Source organism: Microtus pennsylvanicus, chromosome 1 (assembly GCF_037038515.1).
Source record: "Microtus pennsylvanicus isolate mMicPen1 chromosome 1, mMicPen1.hap1, whole genome shotgun sequence".
In the NCBI taxonomy this organism is placed as follows: Eukaryota; Metazoa; Chordata; class Mammalia; order Rodentia; family Cricetidae; genus Microtus; species Microtus pennsylvanicus.
Window position 1 is genome coordinate 33,031,999 of NC_134579.1, and position 13,018 is coordinate 33,045,016.

General features: G+C 41.2%; 1 protein-coding gene across 3 annotated transcripts in view; it reads left to right on the forward strand.

Moving 5' to 3' along the window:
* The window catches only part of Dyrk1a (dual specificity tyrosine phosphorylation regulated kinase 1A), a 118,662-nt gene that overhangs the window by 76,802 nt on the left and 28,842 nt on the right, over positions 1–13,018 (forward strand). For 2 of the 3 annotated variants that reach the window (XM_075960910.1, XM_075960891.1), the window contains 3 exons: positions 6,644–6,840; positions 10,183–10,302; positions 12,191–12,379. In XM_075960910.1, the coding sequence (XP_075817025.1) occupies positions 6,721–6,840; positions 10,183–10,302; positions 12,191–12,379 (429 nt within the window). In that variant the 5' untranslated portion in view covers positions 6,644–6,720. The remainder of the gene's footprint in view (positions 1–6,643; positions 6,841–10,182; positions 10,303–12,190; positions 12,380–13,018) is intronic. The other variant, XM_075960900.1, reaches the window with a different exon arrangement.

Consider the following 13,018-nt stretch of genomic DNA (forward strand, 5'->3'; position numbering starts at 1 on the left):
TTTATCTTTAGACGCAACAGACATACTTTCATTTACCTGTCTTTGATTCTCAAGTTTCTCCACCTCCTCGTTCCTAGTGGGCTCAGAGCAACTTGGTGACTTTATTTCTTAATGTTTTATAAGTATAGATACCATCAGAAAAATTTGTCTTCTCCACTTGGAATATGTAATGCTGTTAACATCTATAAATGCCAGGTGGTATTACCTCCCTTATATTTTTGCTATTTAAAGAAAATTTTAGGGGGGCTGGAGAGATGGCTCAGTGGTTGAGAGCATTGGCTGCTCTTTCAGAGGTCCTGAGTTCAATTCCCAGCAACCACATGGTGGCTCACAACCATCTGTAATGAGATCTGGCGCCCTCTTCTGGCGTGCGGGCACACATGGAGGCAGAATGTTGTATACATAAGAAATAATAAAAAAAAAGAATGTTAAAATTTTTTTTAGGGCATTAGAATACAAATTTTATATGTGAGTTATAACAGTGCAATAATTACGGCACTTAGCAGCTATCTCGTCAGGGGTTATTTTAATATTTTTCATACTCCATGTTCTATTAAGAATTAAGTTCTTGGGCTTCCTATTTCAGCAATAAGGAGCTAGTTTACCTCTGATTGGAGGTAAAGGTCCTTTTGCTCTGAGGTTAAATACATTTTTCTGTAGTTGAGCTTTTAGTGTAGTATAGTGCCCCCGAAATAAGCCCATGTGAAGTATGCAGTAAGTTAAATGTAGACATTTGTATGCTGGCCTCCTACTGTGAAGACTATTCTCTGTGGTTCTTGTCTGTCCTTCTGTGGCCCAGCTGTCCTTGTCAGTTGTTCTGGGGCTTTCCACACACACTGCTCAGCTTCCCTGGGGGCGCTTCCCCTTGCCCTGCTCATCCTTGTGCTGGGACTGCCATCCATGTGATTTTATAGGTGCAGGGAGCTCACAATATGTTATTTTTGTTGCCACAGTTGTCTTTTAGAAGTATTTTTACTTTATTTTTTTTCTGGTGTGCTTGATTTTTCTGTGTGGATTTTAGTTTCTGTCTGTAGTCATTTTCCTCCCATGAACCTCTCTGAATTTTTTTTTATTTTGAGTACAGATCTAATATTGACAAATTCTTTCATTGACTGAAAAATCACTTTGCTGACATTTTTATGAGGATATTTTCACTAGAGATAGATTTCTAGGCTGGAGGTCTCTTTCTTTAGATGGGGCGTGGTTTTCATAAGTCAGTGGTTTGCCTGTGTAAAATCCTCTGACTACTTGTGGGTTTTCAGTGATCTGATTGGATGTTTAAACGCTTTGGCCTTGCTTTCCCATTACTCTCTATACTTCTGAATTTGACGAGTCTCTGTTTGTTTGTTTGTTTGTTTATTTAATATTCACTGATCTTTGTTTCTAGAATTTTCATGTGGTTCCTTTTATAGGTTGCACTTCTCTAGTAAGATTCGCTGTTTACTTAGAGTAGCAGCTTTTGTGTTTGAGTTTTATTTTTTCTTGTTAATGAATGTCCACACTTCTTGCAGTATCCTGCATTTTCTGGCTTGGTGGATTGGATTGATGCCACAGCGTATGTGCCGTGTTGTAGAGCATCTAGATCTTGGTGTCTTCCTTGAGTATTTAATGTGCCTTCATTCGTTGAGATTTGTTTTTCTGTCTGTGTTAAGAAGGTCAAGCCTTTGTTTTAGAATAGAACTAGGCAAACCTTGAACCTAACATGTTTGGTCTTCTGGCCTCTGTTGGATCTCTGGTTGTTTATCTTGGTTTAGTCACTGGAGTTGGTTGGAATACAATGTCATACTGGTCTGTGCAGGCCTTGATGATTATTTAGCTCACAGTGTTCTGATAGATTTCGTTGCCTAACTAACATAACAGTATGGGCTCTTCTGTGTAGCTTAGCTATAATTGAGAGTCAGGTGACACTCATTCCCATCTCTTCCCACACGGTGTGGCAGCACTGCCGAGTCTACTAGAGTCTGGCTTCCTTTCCCTCCGTGACCACAGACGTCTCCAACATGGCTGAAAACCAGTTATTTCATGTCTTGGCCAGTTCTGTAGTCATTTTACCATGAATGAGGCAGTCTAGTAGCAGGGACTTTAAAGTGGTCAAATATGGAAGTCTGAGATGATAGGCTTTTACCCTATCCCATTGTTACTAGCAGCTTGATATACCGATTTCATTACTGTTGCATACTAATAAACACAGGCTCTTACTTAATATCATACAAGTAATTTCATTGCTTTTATGCATAACTGAATATTATGTATAATAGGTGAAGACGTTTGCATATGTGTACGGATATGTGTGTGGTTATGAATCATGTAGCAACATATATGCCCTTAATGTAAGGTCACTTTTATTAAATAGCCCTTATCATCAGATTCAGCAAAGCCCCAGTTGATGTGTGGTTTAATCTTAACATAGATTTATCTAACTCCAGCAGCCACAGAGTGAGACACTGCACTCTTGGGCTGTGAAGGGCGAGTGGAGACTGCTGTGTCTGAAGGCTGTGGCCTGACCCCGAGCTTCAGTCCAGAGTCACTCCTTTCACTCTCCTGTCCTATGATCAGATCCAGTCCCTGTGAGCGTCCCTGTGAGTGCAGGCTGTGCCCAGGGCATAGTCAGCAGAGCCACTCATGGGTGTGCAGCCCTTTTTCTCCAATCCCACTGTTTGTAGCCGTTTAAAACACAGCTGGCTGTTCCTCTAACACTTGTTTCTCTTTAACACCTTGTTTCTTACTGCTAGGGAATCTAGTAGGTTTATTCCCATGCAAAGCTGATTTCTCCTGGTGTTTCTTAAGGGATTCTGTGTCAGACCTTAGCTTCAGAGTTTCTATAGTTGAGTTCTCTAATTTCGATGAACTTGTACTATTTTCATTTATTTGTTCTTTAGTATTGTTCTCAGGTTGGCTGTTTCTCTTTAATCTAAAACAGAGCAATGCAGTCACTAGTCTTGTATCTGCACAGTGGTAGTAGTGACACCTATCCAGGGGGTTGAATGTGGTGTTCTCTAGACCAGTGACCTTGAGACTAGTTGTAGCAGAGGCAAGGGTTGAGTGTTTCTTGTTACATTTCCTCAGGTCTTTCTCAGGCTTTTTAGTTTGGTCTTTCCTTGGGTCTGCAGTGCTGAGCGTATCACATACCAGCTCCAGCAGTCTGCCGATGGACTTGTCTGCCCAGCCAGTGTTGTCTCACTAGGGACACGCTCCCCAGCCACTGTTGCTCTCCCTAAAACACATTGAGAAACGCTTAGTTTTCAAGCTGTTAATTTGGCAACATAATTTTAATGGGTTTTTGAAAGTTAAAACATGCTTCTGTGGTAAAACCAGTTCGCACAGTTCAGATAATGATTGGAGAATTAAATGGTGCAAATTTATTAGGTAACTATATCATTTGATATGCCAGTGTATATTGTTGTTTACTTTTAGGCTGAAATATTGTAGTTGTTTGTTAGTTTAATGGCATAAGGATCATTTGTAATATGGTAGGTATTGGGTGAACCATACAAAATTATTACTTTAGATCCCAAAGACAATTTTGTATGCTTCAATCTAGTTCTTCATGATTACATCATCTCTGCTAAAAGATGAGCTATGTCTACTTTTAAGTTAACATTTGAGTGTAAATGGAAGGTAGAGACTGGGAAGAACATACATGGTAGTTTGTGTCATTCAGGGTCAGACTGAGAGAAACGTCTGCTTTGGCTTTTCTGCTTGGAGTCTGTAGGAAAGAAGTGAGTGGATACCTCATGGGAGGAAATGAGCGCCCTGACTTCTGACATTTATGCAAAGAATTGCATATGAAGTAGATTGAGCATATCAAGTACACCTGTCAAGTATCCCCGTGTACAAACCACCACAAAACTTGACAATCCCAGAAGAGAAAGACTCTGTTCATTGTAAATCTGCACTCATTGATGGCCCGTGGCAGATTGTAAAAAGAGTACCAGGTACTTGACCACCTAATACGCAACACTGCAACACTTCTGTACAGGAAAACACCCAGTGCACACAGACACCACCTCCCACTCACTTGCATCTTTAAGAACCAAAGCAGCCGGAAGTCTGTGGCAGGCATCTAATCAGCACTCAGGCAGATCTGAGTTCAAGGTCAGCCAGGGTCATACAGAGAAATGCTGTCTTTGAAAACCAACCAACCAACCAACACAACAAAACAACAAAAAACCCAAAGAAGTAACTGGCAGGCAAGTATATTGGGAGCCTCTGGTGTCTGTATGGTCAGACGCGACTTATTTTTTACATCATCTGCTACTGCTATTGGCTAGAGAACAACTTTCCACCTATTTATTTATTTATTTATCCGTTCATTTATTTATAGATATTTTAATCACTGGCTGACTGGAAAACTTGCTGTGTGACCAGGCTGATCTTGAGCTCTGCCTCCTGAGGGCCGGACTAGCACAGCTCTTTAAAAATGACAAAAGCAGCTCATTGTCTTGTAGGTCTGTTTAAGATAGTGTTGACATCAACTGGCAGTAATTCAGGCTCTGTCCTGGTTGTGCATATCCAAACCATAACTACCATTAGACCAGCGTCAGAGATGGTTGGAAAGTACAGTCCTCTGGGAAGGATCATCTGTGGGGTGTGAGGCTAGCAGCATAGTAACACCATAGCATTGATAGCAAGAACAGTGGCTTCTCATTTAGACTTAACCTTAAATGGGTCTAGGAATTGGCAAAACTAAGGTCCTGAATGGTCATGTAATTTGTCATTACAACCTTGATCATATTGTCATTATCAATTTCTCTTTATTAAGGACCTCTAGTTTACTTATATTCTGTTGCTACACTTTCCTTTTAGCATGTAGATTAAAGCCCTCCTCCATACCATTTGACAAATAGAATTCTGAATTTTTGCTGTTATAGGCATGGCTGCTGTCTTGTTCAGATGTTTTTCCTTAACTGAGTAGTTTCTCCATTGAATTAAATTGACTGAAAAATGGAAAGTTTATAAAATGCTCTGTTTCCACCTAACACGGTGTGCTGTCACTTGACTTGTTTGCACTGTGTTGTCACTAAAGCTGCACCATGCACCATGCACAGGCTACTCTAAGAACAGTACCAGAGACAGGTGATGGGAGGGCAGTCTGAGCCCTAGTCTTAGAGAGGGCCCTGTAGGCATCCATTGCTGACAGTGCAGAGGTGCGCACAGGCTGAGTAAAGAGACGCAGCCAGTAGGAACTGGTTTGTGATCACACGGGAGATAGATGTGCTGGTAGGAGTGTTCTGTGGGACAGGAGCCCACAGACTGGGGCTGCTAATGAGGTGAATTGTGAGGGGACCCCTCTCCTGCGACTCCAGAGTTTGTTCAGGGCGGCACTTTTGTGTGGTGGAAAGGAGAAGCAGACCTGAGTTCTGGGACTGGAGCTTATTTGAGTTTGCAGACTTCGTCAGCGTTCAGTTAGAGGTGTTGTGGTCTACCCGGTTGCCCATTGTTCGCCCATGGCCTTTACGCCGTCACAGTAAAGTTAGAGTGCTTGACAGTGCGCTAATGGCTGATCTTATTTGGCCATTTGCAAGTTCCTGGAGTTGCTCTGAGCACTTAGCCTTCAGGGCACCGTGGTCAGGTAGTTACTGTTACCTCAAAACTACACGCAAGGCTCTTAGAGGTGTGTGGTAAAGCTGAGCCTTCATACTTGTAGCCTGGCTTAGTTTCTGCTTCTGTTGTGTCCTTCCCTGGGTAGTGTGGTCTGGTGAGCACTGGGCACTCATGGAAGAGGAGACGCAGGACTGATTGGTCAGGGCTTTAAATCTGCCTTTTCTAGTCACAAACTTGGCTGGAGATAGGAAACTTTTTTTTTTCTTTTTAAAGCCTGGCCATCAGTGATTCTATGGACTACAGTGTTCATCTCCTTTTCTGCTGTGGATATTATTATAATCATGGTGATCTCTGACTTTCCTCCCTCCTTGAGCTTGCCAGGTCTGTTTTGTCAGGACAGTGTTGGGAAAGTCTAGGGGATCTCACATCTGCAGATTATAATTCAGTTAGGTGTTGAGTAGCTGTTTGCTCAGCTCTTGGTCACCCAGCTGGGGTGCTCATTGTTAACACTTGGCCTTCAGATTTGTTCTGGGGAACTAGTTAATTGGCAAGACTCTTCTCAAGAATCCACACTGTAGGGTTCTAAAGTATTAAGAATTTCATATGTGAAAATAAGTTTTGGAAGTTGTTACTTTTGGACCAGTGAGGTATCTCAGTGGATAAAGGCACTTTTGGCCAAATCTGATGACCTGAGTCTGATCCCTAAGACTTAGCTGGTACAAGGAGAGGAGCTGACTACTGCAGGCTGCCCTCTGTCCTCCATGTGTGCACTGTGACATGGCATGTGTGAACACCTGCACACAAACTCACAACATTTTTTAAAAGTAAACAAATAAATGTAATATTTTTAAGTTGTTACTGTTTGTTATAAAAAGTTTAAAAGAGATTTTCTCAAAAGAAATTTATATTAATTTTAATCTGTGTTTTATACCATATTTAACATATAGCTATTAACGTTGAATGACTACGCCTGTTGATTGTTAAAAAGGTTTTTACTAATTTTGGATGTCCTAAAGTACTAGTTGACATGTCTGAGCTACATCAGATGCCACACACATTAGGATAGGACTCCTTTTAACCATTCCCTTGTCTGTTCCAGGAGGAGAGACTTCAGCATGCAAACCTTCATCTGTTCGGCTTGCACCGTCCTTTTCATTCCATGCTGCTGGCCTTCAGATGGCTGGACAGATGCCCCACTCACATCAGTACAGTGACCGTCGCCAGCCAAACTTCAGTGACCAGCAGGTTCCTGCCTTATCATATTCTGACCAGATTCAGCAACCTCTAACTAACCAGGTAATTTCATTAATAGTCAGAAATGATGTTGAAATTATAGCTTATACCTTTGAAAATGCTAGATCAGTAAAATGGCAAAATGCCTTCAGTTTTCCCCGCTAAATGAAGCCTTGGTAGACAAAGCATGATGTGTAGCAGCCTGTTTACGTTTGTGGGTTCTCCCACCCTAGCATGTGTTTTCACTTTATTGACAGATACTCGGAAACACAGCTACAGCTTCTTATTCTGGAAAAGAAGGGAAATTGTTTCTAAGGAAGAGATTTAAAACTTTAAAAAAAATAAAATTTATATTTATGGAAAGATAATGGTTAATTTAATAAAGGCATAGGAAACTTGAGAATCATAACATTTATGCTATGATTTTATGTTATAAACAGCTTTTATATATATTTATAAAGTTATAGGCAAAAATCCTTAACACTCAAAGGATGTGGGAATATTAAGCATACTGTTCAAATATTCAGACTACAGTCCTAGCAGTTTCTCATATATTGAGGCTATAAAAGAATGCTGAAATCTCCAAACATACTGTGTGCATATATGTAGGTGTATCTTAAACGTTTGAATTAGCTGTGCCCTACGTTAATTACTGTTTGTGGCAAATCTTCTCACAGGCTGTGGTTGTGAGGTAGTTTATTTTCTCACTGTGGTAGTAAGGAACTCGATTGCTGTTAATGGATTTAGGATTTTAGTTGGCCTTTGCTTTATTCAGATTTCTTAGTATGGCAAGTAAGGAATGACAAGTGTTTTTTATACCGGATTAGTTGAAAAGTGCTTTCTTTAATTGAGTAATGTTTGGACTTCGTGAGTAGTTGGCTTTGGTTGAGTGTCTATGTTATAGGTGTCTGTTGCCAGTAGCCTCTCTCTATATTAGCAAAGCATAGAGTATGTGAAACAGCATAGTGGTGGGGCTTAGAATCTGTTTCATTCAGTTGATTCAGAAGTTAGGCCTGTGCTTGAGAATTGAAGCGGTTCATCAGAATGTTTAAGTTTCAAAAGCTCTTGATCATGTACCAGAGGGAAGCAGCAAGAGTGAAGTCCAGAGCACATGGGTCCACCTGCAGTGTGTGCTCAGACTTCTCTCTGTGTGTGAGTGGGGGGATCGTCCACCTGCAGTGTGCACTGAAGACGCGGTGTGCTCAGATTTCTCTGTGTGTGTGAGTGGGGGGATCGTCCACCTGCAGTGTGCACTGAAGACGTGGTGTGCTCAGACTTCTCTCTGTGTGTGAGTGGGGGGATCGTCCACCTGCAGTGTGCACTGAAGACGCGGTGTGCTCAGATTTCTCTGTGTGTGTGAGTGGGGGGATCGTCCACCTGCAGTGTGTGCTCAGACTTCTCTCTGTGTGTGAGTGGGGGGATCGTCCACCTGCAGTGTGCACTGAAGACGCGGTGTGCTCAGATTTCTCTGTGTGTGTGAGTGGGGGGATCGTCCACCTGCAGTGTGCACTGAAGACGTGGTGTGCTCAGACTTCTCTGTGTGTGTGAGTGGGGGGATCGTCCACCTGCAGTGTGTGCTCAGACTTCTCTCTGTGTGTGAGTGGGGGGATCGTCCACCTGCAGTGTGCACTGAAGACGCGGTGTGCTCAGATTTCTCTGTGTGTGTGAGTGGGGGGATCGTCCACCTGCAGTGTGTGCTCAGACTTCTCTCTGTGTGTGAGTGGGGGGATCGTCCACCTGCAGTGTGCACTGAAGACGCGGTGTGCTCAGATTTCTCTGTGTGTGTGAGTGGGGGGATCGTCCACCTGCAGTGTGCACTGAAGACGTGGTGTGCTCAGACTTCTCTGTGTGTGTGAGTGGGGGGATCGTCCACCTGCAGTGTGCACTGAAGACGCGGTGTGCTCAGACTTCTCTGTGTGTGTGAGTGGGGGGGACGTCCGAGTCCAGCTCCACTTGCTTCCTTTAGATACACACTCTGGGATGTAGAATAGCTGCTGTTCATAGGGAGCCAGGGAAAATTCTTTAAAATAAATATAAATATCTTGTTTATAAACAAGATAAAATAAATATCTTGTTGATAATTTAGATAGCCAGAGTATCTATTTTTGTATTCAGCTAATGTCTGTAAATCACTTAAAGATAATTTGCTTAATATTTCTGATTGAAGACATAAAACATTTTTAAAGGTCCATGTGATGTAAAAAGACTACTAAATAGAGGCAGGTGTGGTGGGCACACTTCTGATCCCAGCACATGGGAGGCAGAGGCAAGCAGATCTTTGCGTTTGCGTTTGGCCTTGTCTACATAGTGAGTTCTAAGACAGCTAGGGCTACACACAGATAAAAGATGTTAAGTGATAGTCAAGTATTTCTTCAAAGTCCACAAGTTTCCGAATCTGTGAGTCAGTCTTTAGGAGAAGGTGTCTCCTTAGGACTGATAGGTGTCACTTGCCAAGGGAAATGTGTGATGGGCTCATGGAGTTTCAGAAACAGAAATGGTCCTAGGACTAATGTAGAGTAGAGAAGGCCTGTGGGCAGGATCGCATGTCTCCAGGACTAATGTAGAGTAGAGAAGGCGTGTGGGCAGGATCGCATGTCTCCAGGACTAATGTAGAGTAGAGAAGGCGTGTGGGCAGGATCGCATGTCTCCAGGACTAATGTAGAGTAGAGAAGGCGTGTGGGCAGGATCGCATGTCTCCAGGACTAATGTAGAGTAGAGAAGGCCTGTGGGCAGGATCGCATGTCTCCAGGACTAATGTAGAGTAGAGAAGGCGTGTGGGCAGGATCGCATGTCTCCAGGACTAATGTAGAGTAGAGAAGGCCTGTGGGCAGGATCGCATGTCTCCAGGACTAATGTAGAGTAGAGAAGGCGTGGAAGGGGAGGGGCTGGAGAGATGGCTCAGTGGTTAAGAGCTTTGCTTACTCTTCCAAAGGTTCTGAATTCAATTCCCGGCAACCACATGGTGGCTCACTACCATCTGTAATGAGGTCTGGTGCCCTCTTCTGGCCTGTAGACATACACACTGACAGAATAGTGTATACATAATAAATAATGTTTTTTTTTTTAAAAAAAAAAGAGAGTAGGCGTGTGGGCAGGATCACATGTCTCCAGGATCGTGACTGCACCTACCTGGAGTTCACTGTTCAGGGGAATGTAATCTAATCATAGATGTCTGGCGTGGTATCTTCTAATTTTATATATTTGCTTCAGAAGTTGTTTTCCTTAGAATCCAACTAAAAGAAATAACTTTGAGAGTGTGTAGTCTAATAGTTTAGTAGTGTTTTTGAGAGAGGCTGACAGGTTATGGTAGAAGAAGGGCTCTCCTAGGTTACAGTGACTAGATTGTGGTAGAGGGTGTTAACAGCTGCAGTGTAGTTAAACTGCTAGTCTTTCTGTCTATTTAAGGTGATGCCTGACATTGTCATGTTACAGAGGCGGATGCCCCAAACCTTTCGTGATCCAGCAACTGCTCCTCTGAGAAAACTTTCTGTCGACTTGATCAAAACATATAAGCATATTAATGAGGTAAGAGTATTGATTTAATGTGTCATTTATATTTTCAATAGAACAGGGGACAAGTATTTTGTTTCCTCTTTAGACATCTAAATGTGTTTTATTTCTAATAATTGTAATATGAGTATTATAAATTTTAATAAGTTAATGATTTATATATAGCATAATTACAACTATATAAAATTTATTAACAAGAACTGCAGATGACTTCCTCTTTCCAAAGTATATTTCATATGCTGAATTATTTCTATAGCTTTTTCTCAGAGCAAGAGAGGGGAACAAACAACTAGAAAAAGCATGGAGTAGACTTGCTTAAATTTTCATATATATACATATATATGTATATATTTTTGTTATATGTATTTATTTCTGCTTTGGTCCTGATGCCAGGACTTTATATGAGATGTATTGAACATGAAAAGGACCTGCTTTATTTGAACTAATTATATTTTTGTCATGTCTTTTGCATTCCCCCTAAATTTATTTGTTTGCTTGCTTGTCTATTTATTTGTTTGCTTGTTTGTTTGCTTATTTATGAGGCAGGATCTCACTCCGTAGCCTAGGCTGGTCTTGAACTCGAAACAGTCCTCCTGCCCCAACCTGCTGAGTGCTGGGATTACAGAGCTATGTGTGTTCTTTTATCTCTGTCTTTCCATGGTAAGATATTTAAAAACTTTCATTGAAAAACAGGATTTTTTTAAAAGCACATTGAATTATTTTTCTTGTAACCTGGCTTGTTGCCACTAAAAATTATTTTCTGGTGTTTGGACCTTTTCTCTTTGATTGCCATTTGCTTCTGGCCTCAACTCTAGTTTTAGAACTGATTGTTAAGAGAATTTTAGAGCCGTGAGGAAGAGGCCATGCTTCCCCACTGGAGCCTTTCCCACTGAAGGCTTATCTTCTCCTGTCTCTGCAGCCACTTTGCCAAAGAGGGGTTCTTAGGTTTGTAGAAATGTGACAACAGTTCACTGCATTTAGTGCTTCGCAGAGTGTCAAGAGAAAATTAGAAAGCCTCAGTGGACATTCCTGAGGTGGATTCTGTACACATTTTGTGTATTATACCTTGTGATTATCCGGAAATATCCGAGACATTATTTCTCACAGTGTATCAATGTCAGTTTGTTAACGTGATGAATTGTTAGCAATCCCCGGTTAAACTGTTGTTAATAGCATCTTTGTTGAAGCTCGTTTATCAGATGTCTTGTCACAGTGCATCAAGGTACCAATTTCTTGGGATATTATTGTTGCCATCCCAGTAGCTTTAAGAACTAAAGTGTAAGAAACTCACGTTCAAGAAAATAATTCAGTTCGTGATTGACCACAAAGGCTTAAGGGATTGGCAGGGAGGTGGTGGACAGAATGAACGTGTGGCTTTCATCGGTCAGTAGATTATTCTGGACATTGAAATTGGATGGCTTTAGTAAAACATCAATTCATTGATATTTAAAACTTTCATTTTAAAAATCTTTTGCTGTAAGATTAAATATCAAATTGGCATTAACTGGAGAAGAAGGCATGAAAGACATTGAAAGTCAGAGGGAAAGAAAACTTACTCCTATCGTTTGGAGTTCATTGTATTTCTAAAATCTGTGTGATCTTACTGTATATAAACTATGCCATACATTAACAAAAGCATACTTGAGGGATTTTGATTCTCTGTTAATGGGATATATTAGACCAATCTCTTAATACCTCTTATTTATAAAAGGTATCTGCAGTACAACATTGAATTTCACTGTGGACATCTCTCTCGCTTTCAACTGCAGAAAATCTTTGTTTTGTATTTTTTATTAAAAAAAGTTGTTTATCAATTTTATACTGATTTGTTGGGAACATACTTTTCAAACATATCCTCAACAGTGACCTAAGTCACAGTTAACCCTGTGTGTATTTATTTCAGGTTTACTATGCAAAAAAGAAACGAAGACACCAACAAGGTCAGGGAGACGATTCCAGTCACAAGAAGGAGCGCAAGGTTTACAACGATGGTTACGATGATGATAACTATGATTACATCGTAAAGAACGGAGAAAAGTGGATGGATCGCTATGAAATTGATTCCTTGATAGGCAAAGGTTCATTTGGACAGGTAATTTAATAGAGAAAGCTTAATTTCATTAGTTAAAATTTATATTGAATCATGACAGTATATTCTTAGTAACACACTTTTGCTAGTAATAAATTGATGTGAAAAGTATGTATTTAAATATTTAGATGATCATAATTCTCCAGCCCTAAAAATCCCTTTTATTTTTATAAATGTTTCTTTGGCTGCTGTTTACTTTTATCTGGTGGCTAAAGTGATAAATTTAAACTGTTGATAGTCAGAGTCAACCTCTTCTGCCCCTGCGCTCAGTCTAGCAGGTCTTCCTTGTAGAGTTTGCGCCTCTGTCTGCTCAGAGCCCTGCGGCAGCATAGCATGCACTCTCCTCTCTCTGGGCTGGGGCTTAATGCATATCCTGGCCGGTCTAACCACACCAAGCTTAGATGCAGGCATATGGGCTTCAGAATTCCTTTTTCTTCCCATACTCCAGCAGTTAGTGCTCTAAGGACTCTATTTGGGGTAACGAATAAGTGGACCTGGCCTTGTTTATTGCTGCCTTTCTCTGCACCTAGGACTCTCCTGTCCTCGTCACATTGTACTCACCCAGGATTGCTCACTCCCTCCTCACTGTTTCTGTCTTTGGAAACGGTCTGCATAGGTAGCAGGTTGTTTTCTGTTTGAGCA